General features: G+C 41.1%; 3 protein-coding genes across 13 annotated transcripts in view; 1 reads left to right on the top strand and 2 right to left on the bottom strand.

Annotated features, from left to right (window-relative positions):
• ip6k1 (inositol hexakisphosphate kinase 1) overlaps nucleotides 1-3,664 on the bottom strand; it is a 32,074-nt gene extending 28,410 nt beyond the window's left edge. For 2 of the 7 annotated variants that reach the window (XM_030419266.1, XM_030419273.1), the window contains exon 1: nucleotides 3,462-3,664. The gene's annotated coding sequence lies outside the window, so the exon portion shown is untranslated. The other 5 variants (XM_030419267.1, XM_030419271.1, XM_030419268.1 and 2 more) reach the window with 5 other exon arrangements.
• A 1,013-nt stretch (nucleotides 3,665-4,677) lies between these two features.
• ccdc66 (coiled-coil domain containing 66) lies at nucleotides 4,678-15,700 on the top strand. 4 transcript variants are annotated; one of them, XM_030419262.1, is made up of 21 exons: nucleotides 4,678-4,860; nucleotides 5,931-5,989; nucleotides 6,692-6,714; nucleotides 6,906-7,133; nucleotides 7,238-7,484; nucleotides 7,571-7,685; nucleotides 7,936-8,030; nucleotides 8,501-8,556; nucleotides 8,855-8,947; nucleotides 9,107-9,241; nucleotides 9,371-9,603; nucleotides 10,091-10,175; nucleotides 10,278-10,430; nucleotides 10,551-10,629; nucleotides 10,971-11,045; nucleotides 11,647-11,920; nucleotides 12,028-12,241; nucleotides 12,365-12,417; nucleotides 12,960-13,144; nucleotides 13,450-13,562; nucleotides 13,772-15,700. In XM_030419262.1, exons 1-21 carry the CDS (start codon nucleotides 4,850-4,852, stop codon nucleotides 13,847-13,849), a joined length of 2,604 nt encoding a protein of 867 aa, XP_030275122.1. In that variant the 5' UTR covers nucleotides 4,678-4,849; the 3' UTR covers nucleotides 13,850-15,700. The 4 variants fall into 4 exon arrangements, with proteins under 4 accessions (XP_030275122.1, XP_030275119.1, XP_030275121.1 ...); XM_030419259.1 differs by having other exon boundaries at nucleotides 4,679-4,860; nucleotides 11,641-11,920; XM_030419261.1 differs by having other exon boundaries at nucleotides 4,679-4,860; nucleotides 10,968-11,045.
• A 965-nt stretch (nucleotides 15,701-16,665) lies between these two features.
• LOC115582760 (uncharacterized) lies at nucleotides 16,666-22,044 on the bottom strand. Of its 2 annotated transcripts, none has more exons than XM_030418945.1 (11): nucleotides 21,761-22,044; nucleotides 20,316-20,427; nucleotides 19,979-20,210; nucleotides 19,458-19,734; nucleotides 19,161-19,338; nucleotides 18,953-19,029; nucleotides 18,659-18,839; nucleotides 18,177-18,425; nucleotides 17,828-17,999; nucleotides 17,575-17,723; nucleotides 16,666-17,334 (listed from the first exon to the last, which is right to left on the bottom strand). In XM_030418945.1, exons 1-11 carry the CDS (start codon nucleotides 21,944-21,946, stop codon nucleotides 17,156-17,158), a joined length of 1,992 nt encoding a protein of 663 aa, XP_030274805.1. In that variant the 5' UTR covers nucleotides 21,947-22,044; the 3' UTR covers nucleotides 16,666-17,155. The 2 variants fall into 2 exon arrangements, with proteins under 2 accessions (XP_030274805.1, XP_030274804.1); XM_030418944.1 differs by lacking the exon at nucleotides 21,761-22,044 and adding an exon at nucleotides 20,923-21,311.
• Nucleotides 22,045-22,475: the final 431 nt, after the last annotated feature.

The raw sequence follows: 22,475 nt of genomic DNA, 5'->3' as shown, positions 1-22,475 counted from the left end.
TCACGACAAGCAGCAGCATGTCTCCTGATAGGTCTGTGTAACTGATGTGTGTGAAGGTCATTAGACTAATTTCCAGCATGCAGTCTTCTCCCCTTTTTCAATTAACAAGCTGATTACTGCCTGTCATTACTTCACGGTGGCAACAGTCATCGTGTGTGTGATACTGTCACCTGACTTCTCCAATAAAAGACTTTCTATTCATCAAGTCACCTCACGCTCATGCTCAGATCTGCACTGATGGAATATGAAAGAAACAAACTGCTACTAATAAAGACACTGACAGCTTTGATCAATCTGTTTTACGCGAAAAGGAAATTGTGCTAATTAGTACGGAGCCCTGGTTGTATTACAATCCTGTACTACGATTGTGTGATGTCATCTTTTGTAGAATTTACTATATTTGTGGCACCAAAAACGCTGATTTAAGCCCAAAGTTAACCACCTGCCTGTCTTTCTTCATGTAACCTCATTCAAACAAAAGGCACATAGGTCCCATGTCATGGCTTTGAATGTTTTGAGTATAAGAGCTCCAGATGTTGGTTGGTTGCCTTGAAAAGGCTGAATTATCAAATTATAGACTTCAATTTAAATTATACTTCAGTAAGATCTTTGTAACACACAATTTTGTATTTATAGTTTGGCGACAGTACACACTGATCTTATAGAAAAACAGACGTCATGCTGGCTGAGGTTTGTTTACATTCTAGAAAAGAGAGAAAAGAGAGGCAGTGATGCAGGAGAAAAGTTGAGGTTTTTTCCCCCCATCTACACTTTGCTGAGATGATAAAGCGATAGGAGCGGTCGAGGTCGGTCTCTTAAATAGGAAATTAAACTGACTTATTTTGAGTTCTGGTACATCCCACCAGTCTAACACACCTGATCCACACAGGCATTGCACAAATACTGACCTCATCTAAAGGAGAATGTATTGACTAGATGTGACCAAGACACTTAAAATCCTGTTTTCATCAACCACTTATTATATAAAACTGTAAAAACACATCTTTAAGAATCTAAATAGATTATATGAATGTCTCTTTACAAGTATAAAAGTGATCTGTGGTTATAGCCTTACAAATATGTAGAGGAAAGATCCTGATCATTTGAGTGAAATTCAAGTCATCAAAATAAAGTAATCACAGACTTCTGTGAACTTTTGAGGCGGGGTACCAAAACTGAATAATTAACTTCACTATCAAAGATGACAGTATCTTGAAGATGACAGCAAATTCTAAACAGACATATTTCAAACATGTATGTGAGAATGAAAAAAAGCTCAAGAATGCAGCGTATGACACATTAATGCACTGCTGCCATTTGTAGCATTAAGGTATATGTATAAATAGAGACAGACGTATCTGTGAAGGTAGGTATCGACATGTCGCTGTATCTGTTGGTTCAACTTAAGTTTCAACATAACTGCCTTCATTTTCTCACCGGACATGTTTTTCTCTGTTGCCACATCTATTCACAGTCTGACACCTGGTCACGATGGAGTCTGTAACTTCCCACAAAAGAGTATAAAAAAAACAAAAAACAACTGATACATAACAAGCGCTGCTGACAAATGAAGTCAATGATGTCAAATGTGTAACATGTATGTCTGCAACATGTCCACTGAGTTTTCCCTCAGGCACAGTCTATGCTTGATAAGACTTTCACACAACAACACCAGACGTGTTTACGTTGCCTTTACAGGATAATGAACTTCAGTTAAACCCTCGTTTGGCTCACTGATCACAGATCTCTGCCACTGGTTAAATCCTGTCTGCCAATATTCACACAAACTGGGATCTAAACAATCAGTTCCACACACACATCATCGCAAAAGCAAATTATTTAACCAGATTTAACGTTAAAATATTTGCTACAGAGAACTGTTGACTTTCAGTTTATTAAACATCATTATTTTAGAACTGACACACTTACACACAAACTGAAATCATCGTAATGATTTGATTTATGGCTGTGAGAGCTTGTTATGTTTCGTCATTACATTTGTGTTACTGAATGCTTGGCAACCCTGAAACTCTGGAAAGCTATTTAACACCAAATAACACTGATCTGAAGGAACATCTATATTCTGTGATTTATTTTCCTTTTCAGGCAGCTTGATGAAATTCATTTACAAGCCTCAAGATTGTGTGGTAATACAAAACATAAGAAGGTCAAACTGACAAAGCCAAATATTACTGGTTATTACGCTTTTGGTCGATGTAATCACACAAATTGAGAAGAGTCATGTTATATAGGCATTATATTCTAGCTGGAATTTAGGAAAATATTCAAATATTTTGCAGTGGATAAAGGAGTTTTAAGGATTAGACAACCAAAGATGCACAAACTGTGGCTGATTTACCATTAGAAGTAATTCAATGGCAACCACACAGATTACTGCAAAACAAACTACATTTTCCTAGAAAAATCTAGTGAGTACAATCCCAAACCTTTCATTATAGAGATCTGGAAGATGTCCTTTGTAATCCACTGATGAAATGATGACACAAAACCAAGACAAACAGACAGGAAGCGACTCTTTTTCTCTCTGCTCAAATATGAACAGAACTGATCTACTGTAAATGTTCTCGGCAGGATATTTAGCAGAACACAGAGGCCAAAAGACGTCAGCCACGAAACTGTAAACCCAGAGATTAGCTATCTGATGAATGGCAGCCTGTTTATTTACTGATAGTAAGGTAATTTGCGGAGCAGCATGATAAGGCAGTCCTGCAGCAGTTGTTTGACAACAAATAAACACGACTAGCAGCATGGTCATCATCACACCCAGTGCAGCTGGAGCTTCCTAATTAAACCTAATCAAAGCCACCAAACCTGCACCGTCAACATGTCATGTAGTAATAACACCCTAATTACTACAAGATAACCTGTCAGTCAACATTACCTTCTGCAGCCCATCCGAATCCCAAGAAACACCAACCTCCACTGAGACTTTAATTAATTTTACGCCGAGCTAGCTTCGGGCTAATGAAACTTTTACAGACCCACCTCTTGATCTTGAAATCGACACCAGCCCAGCTTCCAATGATAACCTGATTATAACGTTAGCCAGTGCTGCTATTAACTGGTAGCAGTATGGCTGGCTGCCACATAGCACGTTTATAGACTCTTGGGTACCACATTTGTTAGCGTTAGCTGTCAGACTGGCCAGCTTCTTGACCTTAGCCTGACAACACGCTAGCTAGCTAAGTCAGCTTACTCATTTTAACTCAGCTTAGAATGAAAGTAAAGCTCCGTACTGCTTCATGTCATCTCGCTCCAACGGTCTTCTCTAACTGCTGCTCTGTGTCCCGGGCACTGATGGAAAACGCTGACGTTTGTTCGACACTAGCTGCCGTTTGAGTAGCCTCGCATGCTAACGCTAGCTAAACAGCTAACATCACGGTTTGACGTTACGCAGTCTCTCCGGTTAGAGGCAGCGAGCTGTCACAATAAAAACATACCGTCAGGATCACCGTGAGGTCGCCGAGCTGACTTCGCGGAGGCCACCGTGGGAATGCTTCAAATACCGCAGAGGTTCATGGATGTCGGTCCCCGGTATCCAAACTCATTAACAGCGGAAAAAACATTCAGGAGGCTAACGTCATTACAGTGAAGCTAACGCAGCCTGTTTGGCTTTTACAGTTCGTTTGCGTGATTGCGTCGCTTTGGCGCCACCTACAGTCCGTTACTGGAACTACACACCCTGAGCTCCCTACACAGAAGCCAAATTCAATTCAAATATTATTTAATATCAAGTACTCATCAAAATGTGTCTTAATATAGAAGCATTAACATTTTTTTTCTCGACTCAATTGGGAAATTATATATTGGGAGGGTAAATTTAATGAGAATATCAAAATTGAACACACTAATTATGCATGAAAAATGTCACATACATTAATTTAAATGTCCCCAGATCCCCCCTGACTTTATAGGTTCCCTGTGCAAATTAAGGAACATATTAAACAAAACCGTTAAGCTGTACAAAGATCTTTTCAAAGAGGAATGATGTGTTGTTCTGTACCTTTTGTTTTCTTTTTTTCTTTAAAAATAAAAGAACCCGTACAAATATGACTTAAGTAAAAGTGAAAAACTTCCTGATATAAACTGAACTCAAGAATCAATAGTAATCTTCTGGCAATAAATGTTCTTTAGTATAAAAAGTCAAAGTAAATCTTACATGTATTTACATGTGTAATGCACACTAAGGATTCGATATTCAGCATTTTTCTGCTCAGAGGAATGTTTTTTTGTTTTTTTTATCCGATTGCTTACGGTCTAAAATGATTTAAATATATTCTACTTTGGCTCTGATTCAGCCGGTAATCTGCAAAGTAACGAAAGTTATCAAATACAAGTAGTGGAGTAAAAGTACGACTTTTGCCTCCAAAATGTAGAGGGGGGACTATGAAGAAGGAGAAATTGGAAATATAAGTAGCTCAAAATTGTATTTATGTACAGTATTTGAGTAAATGTACCACGTTACATCGCATCACTGGTAGTAACGAGTAGTAACGTCAGTAATCTAATTTATCGTCGTTTTGAATAAATTCCCAGTCGCCGTGAATGCAACATCTTCTAACGTACCGTCCAAATGAAGACGTTTGATTGGTCGTTAGAACCACAGTCAAAAGAATCAACCAATCGGTGAAGCCGTTCTTGGTCGTGTTTAGCAACCAACGTACACAATTAAGCAACCAGGAACTGGCGTGTGACTTGCAGTGCGGTCAGTGCTGAGCAGAGCAGAAACGCTTTTATTAAATCAGACATTAGTAACTAACTGTCTGTTTCTGTTGTTCATGGAGTTGACGGTTAACGTGCCGCCATTTTATGAATATCTCCTGTCAGCATGAATCTCGGGTGAGTGTGTTTTTTCACAGTTCCAGTAGCTAACTTTAGCTAGGCTAACATGTTGGGCGAATGTGTCGCAGTGAAATACAATCATAGCTTGATCGAACTGTGAACAAAGAGCTTATGCTTTCTGTAAAACATGAGACATTAACGTGTAGATGAATACGTGCTCAATGCAGATGACAGTTAAACGAGCTGTTGTCGCTGTGGTTCATGGTGGTTTGTCATCAAGAAATGAGGGTAAAATCAGTCAAATATCGACCTGTATACATTATTCTAATGTTTTATTAGAGTTCCTGCAAAGAAGACAACAGCAGCAACAAAAACATTATGAAAGCAGAGACAAATACCCTTTAATTGCACAAGTACAATACTAACATTTCTATGATATGACTTGACACTAATGAGCTGCAGGTGTGATCTGGTGTTCCCAAAACATTATTAAAGCGCCATTTTCACCAACCAGAGCCAGTTCATATGAAACAGGACAAGTCATAAAGCAGACCAGTGATTATAAATCTGCCATCCTGTGAAATATTGCCTGTGTTCAGCCATTATGTGTCACCGTGTGACACTAATGTCATTACCTGGCAATATGATACAGTTTGTCCTGTTCTGCCGCAGTGTGTTGTTCTGCCACACAGTCTCATTGTCACATAGATGAAGTCTGCAAACTGTATTTAAGATGAGAGATAAGATGTTCCTTCATTGGTCCCTCGTAGGAGAAATTTCAAATATTTTTCTTTCTGGAACAAAGTTCAAAGTTACAAAGCTTTGGTCATAAATAGATATAATCAATGAAGGTTGAACAAACTGAATATCTAAACCGATTAATATCATATATTATATATGTTTGGCCCTACACTAACTCGACGCTAACACGCAGACCTGTCCGTTCAGTTTAGTTCATCAGTGTCCAACAAAAGTGTTTTCTGCAGTAAGACGGCGTTAAAACATGAACATAGTAAGATATTTAAAAACGTTTAACAGGGCTTTTACTTTACACATAATACAGAATGCTATTAAATGTATGTTTTGTTTCCACTATTTGCTCTGATGTTTCCCCTGTGTGTGAACAGAGACGGCCTGCTGTTTGAACTTGAAAATGGAAAACCCAAGTTGATTTTACTCAATCATGGTGAGACCTCTCAGCTTTATGATTTACTATTGTCCCGGGAAATATCACTCAATTATTTCCTTTTCTTATAAGGCTCCTGCTTTCTATTGATAATTATTATTTAGCCTTTACGTGAAACAAAGTTAACTCTGTTTTCCTGCTATACCACCAAACTACAGAGCAACATCTTTCCTCAGTTTGTGAGACTCATCAATTTATCCTCAGCACTGTAGAATGTCATGAAGAATCATTTTGATTTTATGATTTTCCAACCCAGATAAATTGGAATCCAATCTGACCCGGTGACAGTCGTTAAGAATAACTGTTTTAATTGTAAAAAGATGGCCGTTCTTCTCTCTGATAGTCTGGTTTGCTTCTGTACTTCAGATGGAGGCATCAGTATAAAATTGAGACTGATTCATAACCAGTTAAAACTTACATGTGGAATGTTTAAAACTGGATTATTTGTTTTTATTTCTAAAAAGATAAGTTATTTATAGTTTTCAGTTGATTATATTAAAATTCGTATCCAGACAGGTCATTAAAAACTACAGTAAAATCGACATCAGCACTTGAGTCTGTTAAATGGTTGGCATGCACATTTGGACATAGGTTTTATTTTTGTTTCAACTGCTTTTTTCAGACCTAGAGAGGTTTTAGTGAGTATTAACATTTGTGTGTGTATATGTGTGAGGTTTAATGTTTGTCCTCTCTCCACTGCAGGCATTGAGAAGAATCCAACAAAGGTAGGAATCATCCTTTCAGTCTGACCATGAGATGTCTACACACAAAGCACCTAGGTGTCTATATACTTTTGTCCACATTTTGCAGTGTACAGCACATCTTGATGTTTCTAAGAAACAGTAATGTTGTTTGGGAAAAATCAAACCGTGCAGGTATTATCTTTTATGATTAAATTGTTAATTATCCCCTGCAGCTATCCTGCAGGCCCAGAGCGGCAAACATCCTGAGTTCCAGGCAGCCATCCTGTGTGGAGGAGGTGCAGGGAGAGCAGCGTCCAGCCCGACAGCAGGCAGGGAGGCACAAAGAAACCAAAAGCAAGGCAGGAGGAGCAACTACCTCCAACACTGGGAGGAAGAGCACCACTCTGACATCATCCAAGACAAATGAGCTGAAAGGGGGAAGCATCAAAGTTGAGGCTAAGGTAGGTTCATGTTTTCTTACTGCATCCCATTTCTTTTTAAGATCAAATTTATTGCATATAACATTTATTTTTTCTGCCTTTTCTGCCTTATTTCTGGGCTGAAGGTGAAGTTTGACAGACAAAAACACAGCACTGCTGTCAGCTCCCTGAGAACTAATGGCAAAACAGGACAGCCTCAGAACACGGGGACACGAGCAGGCGGGAAGGTAAAGGACACGCTGACCAGTGGAGACACAGGACAGAAAGACAGTGTGGTGTGTCTGACCAGTGAGCAGCTACAGAAGATCCTCAACACAGTCCAGACCACCAGCAATGTCCAAGATCCACCACAGAACCAGAGGACCCAGAACGGTAGGGATGGTATGACCGAGTGAAATTTAAAAGACATTTTCTCTCGTTGTCAAAATAATGTAACTTCACATCTTTTTCTCTGTTAGAAAATCAAATAGACTCTAATTCTGGCTCCTCAATTAATGGAGGAGGAGGAGAAGAAATCAAGAAGGGAAGAGGAGGGATTGATACAACTGGAAGCTCACAGGATAAAGAAAGCAGGTGAGGAATCCACCTCAACAGGTGTTTGTGTGTTTCACAAATAGATTTGTTCTGGATGCAGTTACATACAGTAAATAAGACACTGTTATATTTATATACCTGATAACAATAAATGTACAGGACTCAGAAAATTCTGTTTTTAAGACCTGTCAGCATGATTGCTACAGGTCAGGTTCATTATGCTGCCATAGTGTGGCGATGTGTTTTTAGAAATCTGTTTTCAGAGCAGAATGTTGCTGCTGTTGTTCAGGTCGTCTGGATGTCTGTTCAGCTGGCTGGAGGAGCGACAGTCAGAGAGCAGAGCGGCCATCGACGCCAAGAAGGCTCAGTGGAGGAGAGAACTAGGTACACTCACACAAACATTTTATAACAGAATTATCACGCTTTAAATTTGTACAATTATTGCATGATAATAATTTCACTTTTTTTTAAGAGAAAAACTTCAGATGTGACATTTTTCAAGGGCTTTAAGTTTTAGGCCTACAAACCATTGTGTTTAAATTGATGCCAATTTGTTTTCTACCATGATTAATTAAATAAACTAGTCTCCAAACCTTTACAAAAACATGATTTTAAATGTCAGAAAGATAATCAATACCAAATACAAAACACAAGCCTCATTCCAAATGTATAATCTTACACAAAAACACTCACTTTTCACTGGTGGGGAGAGAGATGAGCAATATAGGCTGGGTATAGATGAGTTCACTGACACAAGGAATCATAAATCAAAAAATTCAAGATACAGTTGATGATAAGAATAACAGTTGGCTGCAATCTTATGAGAGAAATATTTTTTTTTGTGTGTGTGTTAGATGAACAAGTGGCACTGAAGCAGCAGCAGCAGTGTTCGGCCCCTGGCAGACTGCAGGTACAGCAGATATTTCATTTATTTTAAAGGGAAAAAGAAAGAAACATGTTCCCACTAACAATCATAAAGGCACAACATTAACTTTTCACATTGGAGGAACAATGCAACATATCTTGTATCGAATCCTGGTTGTGTTGACTACTTTACATCAACTACAAAGTAATATGTTCACTGTCTTTATCATGTTGTTACTTGAGAAACCAAAGCTGTGACACACATGATGATGTACAGTATTTGATTTATGAGACATGAAACCAAAGACAAAAAACTGTCAAACCTTTGTGTGTGTGTGTTTCAGGCTGAGGAGGACACGGAGAGTGTGTTATCAGTTCAGAGCTCCTTCAGCCACAGAGAACTGCCTGCAGCCGTCAGATCCAGCCTCAGACTCGGGGTAAATCCTATTCTATGAGCCATGTTCAAATAATTGTATGAACCAGATTCGTTAAGATGATGATGATTAAGGAATCAAAATCACCATCTGACTGTCTTCACAAAAACTGTAACACATTTTGTTAATAAAATTGATATCGGTTCTGTGTTGGCTCTGTAGGAGGTCACTCCGATGGAGGATGTGCTGAATAGTGAGAGGAGAGAGGAGCAGAAGAGACGCTGGCTGGAGGAGCTGGACCATCAGAGAGAGGAGGGGGCTGAACGCAGGAGACGAGAGAAGGTGCTGCAGAGACAGGTAGAGTAGAAACCAGAGGAAGATAAAGTGGAGACTCGGTAGAAACCACACAGGAGAGTTCTTGTTATTGCTGATCTATTTGTTGATCTGTTATTTCTGCTGATGACTTTGTGTTCTGTGTCTCTGCAGACAGAGGACCACGAGCTCTGGGCAACGCACTTTGACTCGCTGCACAGGAGGCCTCCCGTCCAGATTGCAGCTCCATCAGCTCCACCTCCAGCACCATCTAATGGCTCCGATCGAGGGGAGTGGGAGCCCACGTCCAGCCTGTCTCTGGTCTGGGAGGCCATGAGCAGCTGTGGAGCAGAGAGCGTCGGGGGAGCCAGCACAGATATGACCAGCGGATACCCGACCAGAGCCAAGTACGGTTCAACAATGAACAAAAAAAACTGCTTTAACGGTTTACAGATATATGTCTGTAAAATCAACATAATTATCTGTTGATGAAGTGGACTGTTGATGATATTTGAGTGGAAATCACATGTTGATGTTTACAAGAAGAAAAGAACTTATGACTGGGGCCTTCAATGAGCACATCATTTTACATTTTAGGGCATTTAGCAGACGCTTGTCCAAAAGAGTAATTCATACATACATTTAAACACAGCGGTACAAAGTGCCCACCAGCACATCAGGAGCAATTGGAGGTTCAGTATCTTGCCCAAGGACACTTCAACATGCAGACCAGGGGAATCGAACAAGCAACCTTCGGATAACAAGACACTGAATCTACCACTGAGCCACAGCCACTCAGACTGTGAGATGTTGTCAGTGGATCAGATGTCTGGAAGTAGCTCCACATGTACATCAGTAAATGTTTTGTGTTGTTCTCTTGTGTTTTTCATCCAGCCATCTGAGGACCATGACAGCCCTGCTGGACCCCGCCCAGATAGAGGAGAGAGAGAGGAGGAGGCTCAAGCAGCTGGAGCAGCAGGTAAGAGGAGGAGGAGAAAGGAGGAGGAGAGAGGAGAGGAGGAATAGACTTTAAATACCACAAGATTGTAGCTGTAATTCCTCCTCCCGTCTCCTCCTCCAGCGAGCGATCGAAGCCCAGATGGAGGAGCGGCGGCGACAGAGGGAGCAAGAACAGGCGAGGAGGAGAGAGGAGGAGGAGAAGGAAGAGAGGAGGGTGGCGCTGGAGAGAGAGATGCTGGAGAGACGGTACGAACTGGACACACAGAGGAAGAAGGTGAAGAGCACACACACACACACACACACACACTCACACACAAGAAGTGCACGATTCTCCACCAGACTAATTTTCTCCACACCGTCACTGAACTGTTTTCTATCAACCTCTGTCCTCCAGGAGCAGCTGAGCCATCAGGCCGAGCAGCCAAACAAAGAACCTGATGACGACAGACATCAAGAGACTCTGGAGCCCAGAGGTGAGCAGAGCTTCTGCAGTGTCGCTGCAATACAGACCAAAACACACGCTGTACAAAAACTGGCCCCAAAAACATGCTCAAGGTGCTTTGCTCCATGTGACACCTGAGAAAAACACATCAGGTTCATTAAAGTCCAGCCCGGCCTGCTGTCAGACACGCTGATGAAGCCGGATGACAGACGGCAAAACTCTCCTGACTTCTTATTTCCTGCTGTTTGTTGATTTGTTTAGAAGAATATTTGTGTGATCATGAAACGGACAAGAATGTAAAGGCGTACATAATTTGATGCAACTCAACAACTGTACTAACTGTGTGTGTGTTTGTGTGTATTTGTCCAGCAGTGACAAGACAGGGCGAGTGTTTGGAGGAGGGCAGCAGTTCAGCCTCCACATACAGAGACACTGCAGTACAGACAGGTAACACAACTATAAACCGTTTGCAGGCGGTTTACAGTTAAATTCTGCTCATTTATATTTTTTTATACTCAGTCAGCTGTATCTCTCAAGCCATTCCAAATGCTGCTGATAAATTATTTTAGGAATATTGTATAAAAGCAACATATTGACGTTAGTGTGATGGGTGATCAGCCATATTGACATTTAAACACACAGTATGAAATCTCTGCTCTCAAATAAAACACTGCAAGCATAAAGATGTAGTTTGATGACGTTGTGTAGACACGTGGGATTATACAAGGTGCTGTTTTAATTGTTAAACCATATAGAACCACCATAACTGATGAACATCTTTGATGTGACTCAGACAGAAATGCTTGTTTCTATCATCATCATGCAAAAGATCTTGAAGTCCAAAACTGGTGTGTTAATATTTATCCACTGTGAAAAATTCTTGGGCGAGGCAGACTTCAGCCTTGTGTCTCAGACAGGGATGCAGTTCATTCGTTTGGTGTGGATCTATTCTTAAGTGTTGAAAATCCGTCCTGACACAGCTCATCTTTTCTGTGTGTGTGTGTGTGTGTGTGTGTGTGTGTGTGTGTGTGTGTGTGTGTAGAAGCAGCTCCCTCTCTCCCGCTCACCGCCGACAGAGTTCAGACACCTCACGTCTCTGCTCAGTACCAGCCACCTCCATCTCTGTCTTCTGCTGCTGCTGCTGCTGCTGCTCCTCCTAACAGCAGGACCCGAGTGTTGATAACAGGCAAGGAAAACATCTGTCTTCCTGGCGGAGGTGGAGGAGGAGGAGGAGGTGGAAGTGGAGGAGACCCATACGAGGCGTTTGCCAGGACAGAGAGAAACAGGAGAGACAAGAGGAGGCCAGAGTGGAACACACAGAGGTAGGTGCCAATTCAGAAACATGCCTACTATGACCTCTATATTGTCTTCAAGAAGGAAATCCACAAAAAAGTTCAGTCCCAGTCAGTATTCTGTCCTGCTCCTCCAGGCCCAGTCGTCAGTTCATTCCAGCCTCGGCACGTTACCCGGCCTCCCTGCAGAGGAACAGACAGGAGAGTCGGATGAAGAGGCAGGCGGAGCTCCTCGCTCTGCAGGAGAGGACCTGTGTGCCCAGAGCCAACCCTCCTCCTCTTCTTCCTCCCTCTCTTCCTCAGAACCTCTGCTCCAACCCCACACAGACCAGAACCAGTCCCACCAGGAAGGTAAGCGGCTTCCTGCTTCGGAAAAGTTTTTTTTTTTGTCTTTCTTGTCTTTCCCATTCTCTTCAGGTCCATAATTTTGTTTGACAGACCTGTTTCTTCCCCTGCTGACTGTTCTCGTTGCAGGTGGAGAACGTTTCCAGGGGACACGACGTCTCCACAGCCATCAACAGTGAAAGGTGAGCGGCAACTGTTGAAATCTTGACTGTTTTCTTCATCTTTAAAGAGATAATATATTTTTTTTTTTATATAGGTCTGTTATTTCGTAATATCTGAATTTTTTCCATGAAATACAAAGTTCTTAAATAACCACTTTGTTACAACCAATATTAATATTGTAGTCACCTGTTGTCAGATTTCACATTTCTGTACAGCTGTGCTGCTGCTCATTGACCTTATAGGTACACAAGCTTCACAATTAATAAGAAGTGCATTATTGGAAAAGTTCCACATGAACACAGAACCTGCTTGAATTTTGAATACATAAAAAAAACAAAAAGTATTTCCTGGCAGCAACTTCTAGGCAATAAAAACACAACTTTACAATAACTATTAGCAGTTCGGTGTAACATCTGGCAATGTTGACAGTTAGCTGTGAAAACCTGTGAAGTCATGAACACATTTTTATTTTGTAAATAAAAACCCGTCCAGTTAGCAGCTCTGTTGATCCGGGTGATGCCGTAAAGTCTCTGTTAATGTCTCGTGTCGTCGTCTCCTGCAGGGGGCGCTCTCCTCCGGTCCCTGCTGTCAGACACAGAGGTCAGAGTCAGCAGGCACCAACCTCCTCCTCCACCTCTCCTCCTCCTCCTCCAGTCCTGGAGTTCGTTCCTTACGTCCGGACTGATGAAGTCTTTAACCTGGATCCACTGGAGTCTGCTGACACACCACCACCCCACATACACACAGGTAAGACACAAACGCACACGCATACACACTATACCTACACTTGCAGTTAAAGGATTCTCCCCTTTTATTAGGGATTTTTGTGATGTTCGTTAATCCGTAATTGATGGATTTCTTCCAAATTTTCAAATTTGTTTTGCTTTAATTAAAAAATTTGCCACCGTTTTTTCTGTTTTGAAGAGGAAGAACTCCCAGAAAACTTTTATTAATCGTAAAATTACAATATAAAAGAAACAGTCCAACACCTGTCAGTCATTGGTGACGTGAGCTCTATAAACTGTAAGTAAACTAGACTTTCTCCTCGTCAGCTGCTCCTCCTGATCCCTCACATCGAGATCCCCTCCTCCACCCGGAGCTGCTCCGTAACAAGCACACACCCCGACAGCAGGAGATCCTCAGAGGCCTGGCCCAGCTACGGCAGGTAACACACACATAACAAACTGCTCTAAACCCCGAACAGTTGAATTGAATAGACAACAAATCAGTTGTTTCAATCATTCAAGCCAAACAAAAAAAGAGATTCTCCAATGAAATATTGTTTTTTATTTTTGTAACCTGAACATGTGCAAAGACACGCTCAATGAGGGTCCTTCCATGTACAGATGTTCAAACCTGTATGTGTGTTTTCAGGGTTTATTACAGAAGCAGAGGGAGTTGGAGACGGATCTGAATCCTCTACTGAAGCGCCATGAAAACGTACTCCGGTGACCTCTGACCCCTGACCTCAGTGTGTGTGCTGACTGTGATCAGTGTGTTTGTGTGTCAGGGCAAAGAAGTAACACTACGGTCCGTTGCTGTAACAGAAAACCTTCAGTTTTCTCTGAGGGTCATTCAACACTTGATGTTTAATGTGCCACAGCGCAGAGTCGCTTTCATCAAGGTTCAGATTTCACCTGGATGTCAACAAACGGAGCAGATTTGAGAGATTTTTCAAAGTAACACTGACGGTATTACAGTAGATTTGACAGATAATTTTGATTTGGGGCAACACGTCCCACCTGTCCTGTATGTGTTTACCATCAGGAGGCAGAAGTGATTTAATCCAACAATACGAGTTTCCCAAATGTTAGTCCTTTGCAATCCTGATATTTTGATTGTTGAAAATAGGGCTGGACGATGCGATATGAGACTATACATGGTGATTTTTGTTACTGTTCTATCGTGATGTGTTTTTCTGGTTTTAAAGGTTCAATTACAGTGAAGTGATGTTATTTGTAATTGTGAAAGTATCAATAGTCAACCTTAATAATGTTGCAATATCAGTATAGAAGGATTTGGTCAAAAATATTATATTTGATTTTGCTGCCCGCTCTTAGCATTTCTGAAATGCTTGAAGAGATTTAAAATATCGATAGATATATTGCAATATTATTTTGAGGCGTGTTGCCCTGGTTAAAAACATGTGGCTCAAATCAGGAAGCTGCACTGATTTTAAACATTGAGTGGTGAGAGTCGGACGGGTGGAAGTGGCATTTTGGGTGAAAAATAATTCTGGCAAATTAAACCTCTGATCGAGCTGCCAAAAGGAAACTCAAAATCAATCGAGAGTTATTAATAAAAAAGACCTTACACTGAATGCTCTGAACTTTCCCAAAGGGACTATTATTATTTTCTAATTCATGTAAAAATATTTATCAAGCATGTGATCTTGCACAAGTTTGATATTGAAGACTGAATTTTATAGACATTTTTTGTCTCGGCTCTCTGGTTGAATGTCACTTACACCCCTCTGGTTTTCACTCCACGACATCAAAGTCTGTCTATATATATATATATATATAACCTTTATTGAACTGGTAACATTGAGATAAACGTGTCTTTTACAGGTGAGATTTGATGTGTTTACTGGTGTTTTAAAGTTATACAGTGAGTACTAAAGCACATGTGAGGGGGCTGCACAAAATCTGAAAAACTGTGGTGTGATGTCACTCGAGTCGAGTGTCGGTTGAGCCTAAAACTGCAAGTTTAAAAACAAAACTGATCTGTAATCCAAGCAGAATGCTGCTGCTGCTGCTCGTTTTCTCTACTTCAGGCCAACAGCGTTTTATTTAGAATTTGATTGATAGATTTGTATTTTTTTTTTGTGAGCCTCAGAATGTGACACAGCAGCACAAACATCTTTAAATCTGCTCCTGCAGTTCTACCTCACTTCAAGATCTTTAATACCACGATTGCTTGTCTGAAACTAAAATACCATTTTCTCTTACCTGATATGACAAAACATGTTTTCCTCAGCTCACTAACTGCATGGTTGACCACCATTTTATGTGAAGATTGTATTTGCACTTTTCATCAAAATGACACTATGTACCAAAAAGGTATCAAGTTTTATCTTTTCTTCTTCTGTGGTGGGAGGCACCACACTGGTTTTCTCTGGCTCTTTTTCCTGCAGAGGCCATTTATTTAAATCATGAATGAAAGATGAGTTTGTGTGTTTCTTCAGCTTCCTGCTGGTCGAGGAGCTGTTTCCACTTCTACTTCTGTGGTATTGAAAGTGTTCTAGTTTCACTGTTGGTGTATCTTTATTTATTGCAATTGTAATAAATAATGTAAAGTGAATGAGACCCTTTTTTACATTTCTTACAACTGCACTTTGTTTTGATTTGACACCTACATTGTGCTACATCTCAAAACTCGTTGAATACATTTTGATTGTGAACACAACTTTGTTTCCTTCAGCTCCAGCAGAGACGAAGCATGTAATTTAAAGATACTCTGACAAATGTTAATGTAATTTTGATTAATAATAACTTAATAATAAACAACTTTGAAGGTGAGATCAGGGATAAATCAGAAAGTCAGTTGGATGTGCTCATTTTCAAGCTCGATTTGTCCCATAAGTCATCAAACACATCAACGTGTTTCTGAGAAACTATAATGGACATGTTTCCGTTTCCTGAGGGTTTTTTTTTTTACCAAAAAACAATTGATAAGTAAATGATAATATACAACAGAATAATATACAAAATCTTTAGTTGCGACTCTTTCTCAATAAGTGTTTAAACAAACTGACTGACCTGGTTGTCCACTGCCAGTGTTTCTCTGGCTACAAGGACGGTCCCATGTAGAAAATTCTTCTTCACACCTGGCTTCAGGTGTTTGCAGACATGTTTGTTATATACTTTAAAATACTTTACTGCAATTGCAAGTTTGGGGTCCTCATGACAACTTCCTGGTGAGAAAACATCTCCTTTTTTCAGCCCAAATGCTGCAGAGACCTACAGAGAATAACCTTAGATGGTTACAAGACCCTACTCCTTGCAGAATGCCTGTCAAATACAGAGCTGACTATGATCCTTTACAGCAGACAGGAATACACCAGTAAGTTGTTCTTCATAAAATGTCAAAGAATAAAAACCAAAGATGTTATCATGTCTTTGCTTCAGCAGGCATAGTTTTGCAACTGCAGTAACACATGAGAAATATAAGTACAGTACAGTTTAATATATTGAATTTGCTATTTCTTCATTTGTATAGTTTTCATAAACAGATGTTGTGCATATTTTTTTATGTATTCACACGAGTCATTTCTGAAGACACATTTATTTACATAAAACAATGCACCCAAAAACAATAATGTAAACACGGGGCCAGCCTATCAGGCAATCAACATTAGAAAAAAATTGTAATACACTGTATTAATGCATTTCCATCCATCCATCCATCTTCTTCCTCTTATCCGGGGCCGGGTCATAAGGCAGCTGTCTGAGCAGGGACACCCAGACTTCCCTTTTCCCGGATACTTCATCTAGCTCTTCCGGGAGGATCCCAAGGCGTTCCCAGGCCAGCTGAGCAACATAGTCACTCCAGCGTGTCCTGGATCTTATTAATACTTTACTGCAAGACTAAATATTGTGTCCATTGTTTATAGTCGTTACAGGTATCTAGCCTATCGCAGTTTTGTGAGCTGGTGCTGAGGCTTCTTGGGACGCAGAATCCGGCTATTCATTCCAGTTTGCATGGTCCTACGCATCCGCAGAGAGTTTCCTGATGCCGAAGGCCACTACGTTGGATTTAGACTGTCCCTCGGTTGAACCTGGACACATAGCTGGCAATGACCTCCTCCTTGTCAGGATGCTCATACTGGGCATTCAAATCCTCTGGGACAGGGATGGCCAACATCGCGTTCGTGTATGGCGTAGGGTCCACAAAGACTTTGTCAAATATGAGGTCCATCATGTCAGCAACATACCCTGTTTCATAAAACACAAGCACAAAGATAATTTTCACTTTTGTTATTATTACTGTTGTTATTATTGTTATTTCTTTTTACAAAACAATATAAATGTCCTAAATACATCCTGGTACTTGCTACCAATTTATTTACTTTTTTATTCATTTGTAAGGTTAGGGTTTTTACATGTGAGCGCAATAACCAGTTCAACAAGTTCAAAACATGTTTGGTTAAATGACGTAAAGATTTGAACACTAACGGAATGTTGGCTCTGTCTGGTGGGGTTTGGCGCTGCATTGTCCCTTCAGAGCTTTTGGAAAGTGGACCTTGTAGAGAGGTACGCCTTCTCGGGTTTTGGCCTGGGGTCTGTCTGCATTTTCATTGTAATACATGGCAGCCAGGTAGAGTCTGGAAGTACACGGAAGACAAAATCACAGGTTTTTTTATTATCATGATAAAACACAGTTTAGGCTGCATCTCTCAAAGTTCGAAGTAACCTTAGTTGGATTTACCTGCACAGCATTCCAATAAAGGGAAAAACAACATTCTTTGGGGCGAAACGAGGGATTACACGATGGAACGCCTCAAAAAATGGAGTCTGGTGGTGAGGGCTCAGTTTTTCCACGTCCTTCAGAGTTCTTTTGTTGGTCAACACCTTTTCTAATTTGTAGAAAGCCGGAGTTCCTACAACAATAAAAAAAAAATCCATATTTTAAAACACAATAAAGTAAAGTAATACATATTACTGACATTATTTGTGATGAATTTCAAAAATATCACATCACTAGGTGTAGTTGTCATTGATACAAAATATTTGATCACCATTTTAAACTGAGGAAAAATTATCTAATAACTTAACACCTGCTCTGAGCCATTTGCTTTTGTCCCGTGTCTGGCGGATCTCATGCAGGCACTTGGGGAAAAGAGGGTCATCGTGTTTGTGGACGTCCCGTACGTGGTTCAGGATTGAGGTCCATTTAGCGACTCTCTCTGGCCCGGTGGATGAGGTCGCTGCAGTCCAGTAGATGTGATTGGTGATGCTTCTCATCCACTTCTGGAGTTCTTGACACTCTTTCTCCTTACTGATCTTCTCCATTTTCTTTGAAATCCCTAAAAGTTCATATAGATACATTCATTAAACTGATTGATCAGTCAGCTGCAGCATTTCTTAAGCAATTTCGAAACTTGTGATACTAATTGACTCACAGCTTTACAATGTTACTGTAAGGGCACCAATTTTATTTCATGTTACTCACATGTAATGTGCACATAACGCACTTTTAGTAGCAGCTACTATGTGGATGTCTGAGGATGTGGATGCACATGAACACAGGGAAATATACCTTTTGCTATGTGACACACATCGTAGTGGTGGGTGAAATTCATCTCGCTGAGGAACTTTTGAATTTGTGGATGGCGTTCAGTAACAATGCAGTCAAGACTAATGCCACGTTCTTCCAGCAATGCCAGACTCCTCCTCAGGCCCTCCTCCTCCATGTGCTGACTACCACCAACCTCATTGCTCTGTCGCCCCCACACAAAAAAACACCCAAAATAAATAGTGTTAGCAAAAGCCAAATGGACATTTTCAAATTTCACTGAATCACCTTGTTACAATCTGAATTTTAACCACTCACCTGAACCAACTCGATGTCCAAAACTGTGTTTGAATTAAGATCCATCGTTGTGTAACTTCCAAATTTCGCAGAGTGCCCTGAAAAAAATGTGTTTGACTCACATTAGTCATCACATATCAATACTTTTTGATTATATGTGGCATTTTCATAATGTCACTCTCCTTTGGAACCTGGATAAACTGTTACTATTTCATTGACTTGTAAATACCTGGATAGTCAGCTCTCATGTCGCCACCAACTATAACTTTGCTCTCCTGACTGAGCCGCTGCAGAGTCACATCCTGTAATGTGTTCCAGTGGTGAATGACTGCAGGTTCAATAAAAGATCTGGCATGCCGGCAAAACGTGTCGTACTGAAAAAGTTGCAGCTCCATTGCCTTGAAGACCTGTCGGCATAGGAAAAAAAAAAAGGTTTTGTTGACATAATGCATGTAACTTGATCAGAAGTACTTAATATTCAGAGCGATAATCAGAATTGTAGGAAATACAGTTGCACATCATTTACCCGTGAAATTTTTGAGAAGGATGCGCCGCTCAGGTACACAGCTGCCGAAAGGTGGAGGTTCCCAGCTGGTGTGCTCCCGAGGATAGGCTGGCTATTCCAGTGTCTGCAGAACTTGCATTGGGGGCATCGCTGCTCCACGGACAGGAACGTCCCCAGCCTTCGGGTCCTCACATCACATGCCCGCGTGCAGACAGGACACGCAGCAAACAACTCCATAATGCAGCTCTCATACACTATGTATTTTCTGCTCTTGTGTGTGGGAGTGGATGATTCTTGTCTATATCAAACAAAAGGAAAACACATTTAGCATTTTAACAGTTTGAGTTCTCCTCAGTAGTGTACTCTAAACCATTACACTCGTTCCAGTTGTTCTACATATATGTTTTTTTAATGCACATAAACAGAGATACAACTACTGATGTAAACAACAACAGTCCTGCAATGAAAACTATAGTCGTATAGGTTATAGGAAATCTCAAGGACAGTTATACTGTACTTCATATATATATTGGGTAACTTACGACAAAAGTGTTGACTCTGATGGCGCTGTGGCGGACTCTGCAGGATCATAAGTGGGATGCTGCCCCTTTGAAGCTGCCACTGAAGAGCTGCCCTCTGATGGATCGTCCTCCAGCTCCGGCTCCTCTTCAAGGTCCAGACGAGGTCTCTTTGAGGGTCTCTTTACAAAACTAGAATGGTCTGCAGCTGCAGTGGATGTCCCAACACCAAAATCCTTGCAGGACACCTGAACACCTGTAAACAACAATATAATGTTACTAAAGAAGTCTACATAAATGACACAACAAGAAAATTACAACTTCATCAAAACATATTGTACTGAAGATGGTTTGTACATACCTAAACTTCTGAAGTGGGGCTGAAGAGTCCTCAATGATAGCTGTGTGCTTGCAGTCCGTCTGTCCGGTGGGTCAGTCTGGCATGCGACATCCCTTGATGAGCTTGTGATGGCCTACATATATATATATATATATATATACACACACAAAACAAAAGGCTGTATTAGCTCAATAAGCCAACACTCAGGAATATGTGCGTTGTCCACCATAACACGAGAGACTGCCCACCCCCCCAACACAACCACCATCCCGGCTCCCATCCCCCACTGGCCTGCAACAGGTAACATCTAATGTTAGTTTGTTCCTATGTGTAGTTACAGTTACTACGATGTAGCTAATGGCTAACAGCTAGCGAAAGCTTTGTTTGTCTCCAACAGTCTCCAAACTCTTGGACATTGTTCGTATAGTCTCTGTCTCCAGTCTACACGTTTCCAGACTTTTTACTGTGACAACCAAGCTCCCTCGTAATATTATTAACATTAAACACGCTTCAAACGCCATTGCATAGCGGACCAAAGCGGAGCTAACTAGTTAGCCAGTTTCCAGCTGACTTCACCAAACTCGTAACTAGGCAACTGTAAATACTATGAAAACGTGGCGACACTTACCAGTGACTCGGGTGCAGTTGCTGGGTCCCGTATGGTTGGTACTGATCCCTTTACGAGGGTCAGTGTCGAGGCAAAGCCAGCTTTGTACTGGCCCTCGTTCCTGAAGCAGTCCGATGTGAAGTGGTTAGCACACACATACAAACCGGCACGAACCGCAGCCACCACGTCTTCGTTATAAATGAAACGCAACCACTTTATCTTCTGTTCTTCCGTAGCTGGGACAGCATACAGGCACTTATGTTGATCTTTACAACCAACAACAGAGCAATTTGCGTGTCGAGCTCTGAGCGACGACATTGTTTCTTTCACGTCTTTTCCAAAAAGCCGCCACCGGTGTAGTTGTAAACATGTGACGCGTGGGAAGAAGGAAGTTGGGCAGTGAACAGGAAGCAGGTCGAATATGTCTTCAAAATAAGAGCTTTACATTACACCCCATTGGAGTTTAGAACTGGGTTCTTAGCTGGGGGCTTTTAATTTGAAAGTAGCGACCGTTAGTAGATTGCCGATACAACAACAAGCGGACAACGAAGAAGACAGCTACAGAGACCGAGGAGACGCTAGCATCTTAGCATGGAGTGATGGGCTGACTGCTGTGATCAGCTGTTTCCTTGTTTTAATGAACTTAACAATTTATATGTAGAGACCAGAGAAAACGTGTTTTTCCACAATAGGGGACCTTTAATTAACGCGTTAAAGTCCAGGCCCTAGTTTTAACGTAACGTTAGTATAAGGAGACTATGTTGCAGACCAACAGTACTTTATGTTAGCTGGCATGCTAAAAACACATTGAAACGGTAGGAAGGTAGGCTAAACAGTAAATCAAAATGTTTACACTTACAGCTCCCACGTTTGTTGTTGGATCACGGACAGTTGGTACCGATCCATTCTTTATCCTCAGAGAGTTAGCAAAGCCAGCTTTGTACTGTCCCTCGTTGAGAAAACAGTCCGAAGTGTAATGGCGAGCACACACATACAGCACTTTGGGAACTGCTTTGGGTACATTCCCATTAAAAATAAAATCCATCCATTGAGTCCTCAAGACCCCCGGTGAGGGAGGTTTAAAAAGACTCTGGTGCTCGTTAGTGCAGCCAACGACAGAGCAACCGCTTCTTCCCGGTCGTACATTCGCCATTTTCCAACGGAGCGGAAAAAAATGGCGCCGTTTAGATAATTCCTTCAGGTGTGGCAAACCTTCACCTGGGGGCGGTGCCACCAACCTAGGGGGACGCGTCTAATCTGTCGCTGACGTCACCGTAAGACTATCGCCAACTGGCCTGTATAACCACACATTTTCTAAAGGCGGAGAAATCAAAAAAGGGAGAGGATGAACTTTTTTCATACCAGTGGGAATTGTAGACAGGCCGGGGATGCATATTATTGATAGAAAACCGCTCTAAGGTGTATTTTGCATAATATGGGACCTTTAAGTCCAAGGATATATATATATTTTTTTTTTAAATCCTGTGTGCATTAGACTCTAAATCATGCAAACAAGTGTTCAAGTTGTTTTCTTACAAAATCTACATCTTATTAAGAGAGAATAGGAAAATATC

Source organism: Sparus aurata, chromosome 6 (genome assembly GCF_900880675.1).
Source record: "Sparus aurata chromosome 6, fSpaAur1.1, whole genome shotgun sequence".
Taxonomy (NCBI): Eukaryota; Metazoa; Chordata; class Actinopteri; order Spariformes; family Sparidae; genus Sparus; species Sparus aurata.
The sequence above is the reverse complement of the archived record's forward strand: the minus strand, read 5'-3'. Positions and strand labels throughout refer to the sequence as shown.

Coding starts and splice junctions, on each gene's coding strand:
- ccdc66 (XM_030419258.1), top strand. Junction 7,485..7,570: donor GAACCAGAGGACCCAGAACG/GTAGGGATGGTA, acceptor TTTCTCTGTTAG/AAAATCAAATAGACTCTAAT. Junction 12,242..12,364: donor GAACCAGTCCCACCAGGAAG/GTAAGCGGCTTC, acceptor TTCTCGTTGCAG/GTGGAGAACGTTTCCAGGGG.
- LOC115582760 (XM_030418944.1), bottom strand. CDS start 21,219: ATGTCGTCGCTCAGAGCTCGACACGCAAATTGCTCTGTTGTTGGTTGT. Junction 19,735..19,978: donor TCAGAGTCAACACTTTTGTC/GTAAGTTACCCA, acceptor TGTTTGATATAG/ACAAGAATCATCCACTCCCA. Junction 17,335..17,574: donor CCAGACAGAGCCAACATTCC/GTTAGTGTTCAA, acceptor TTTATGAAACAG/GGTATGTTGCTGACATGATG.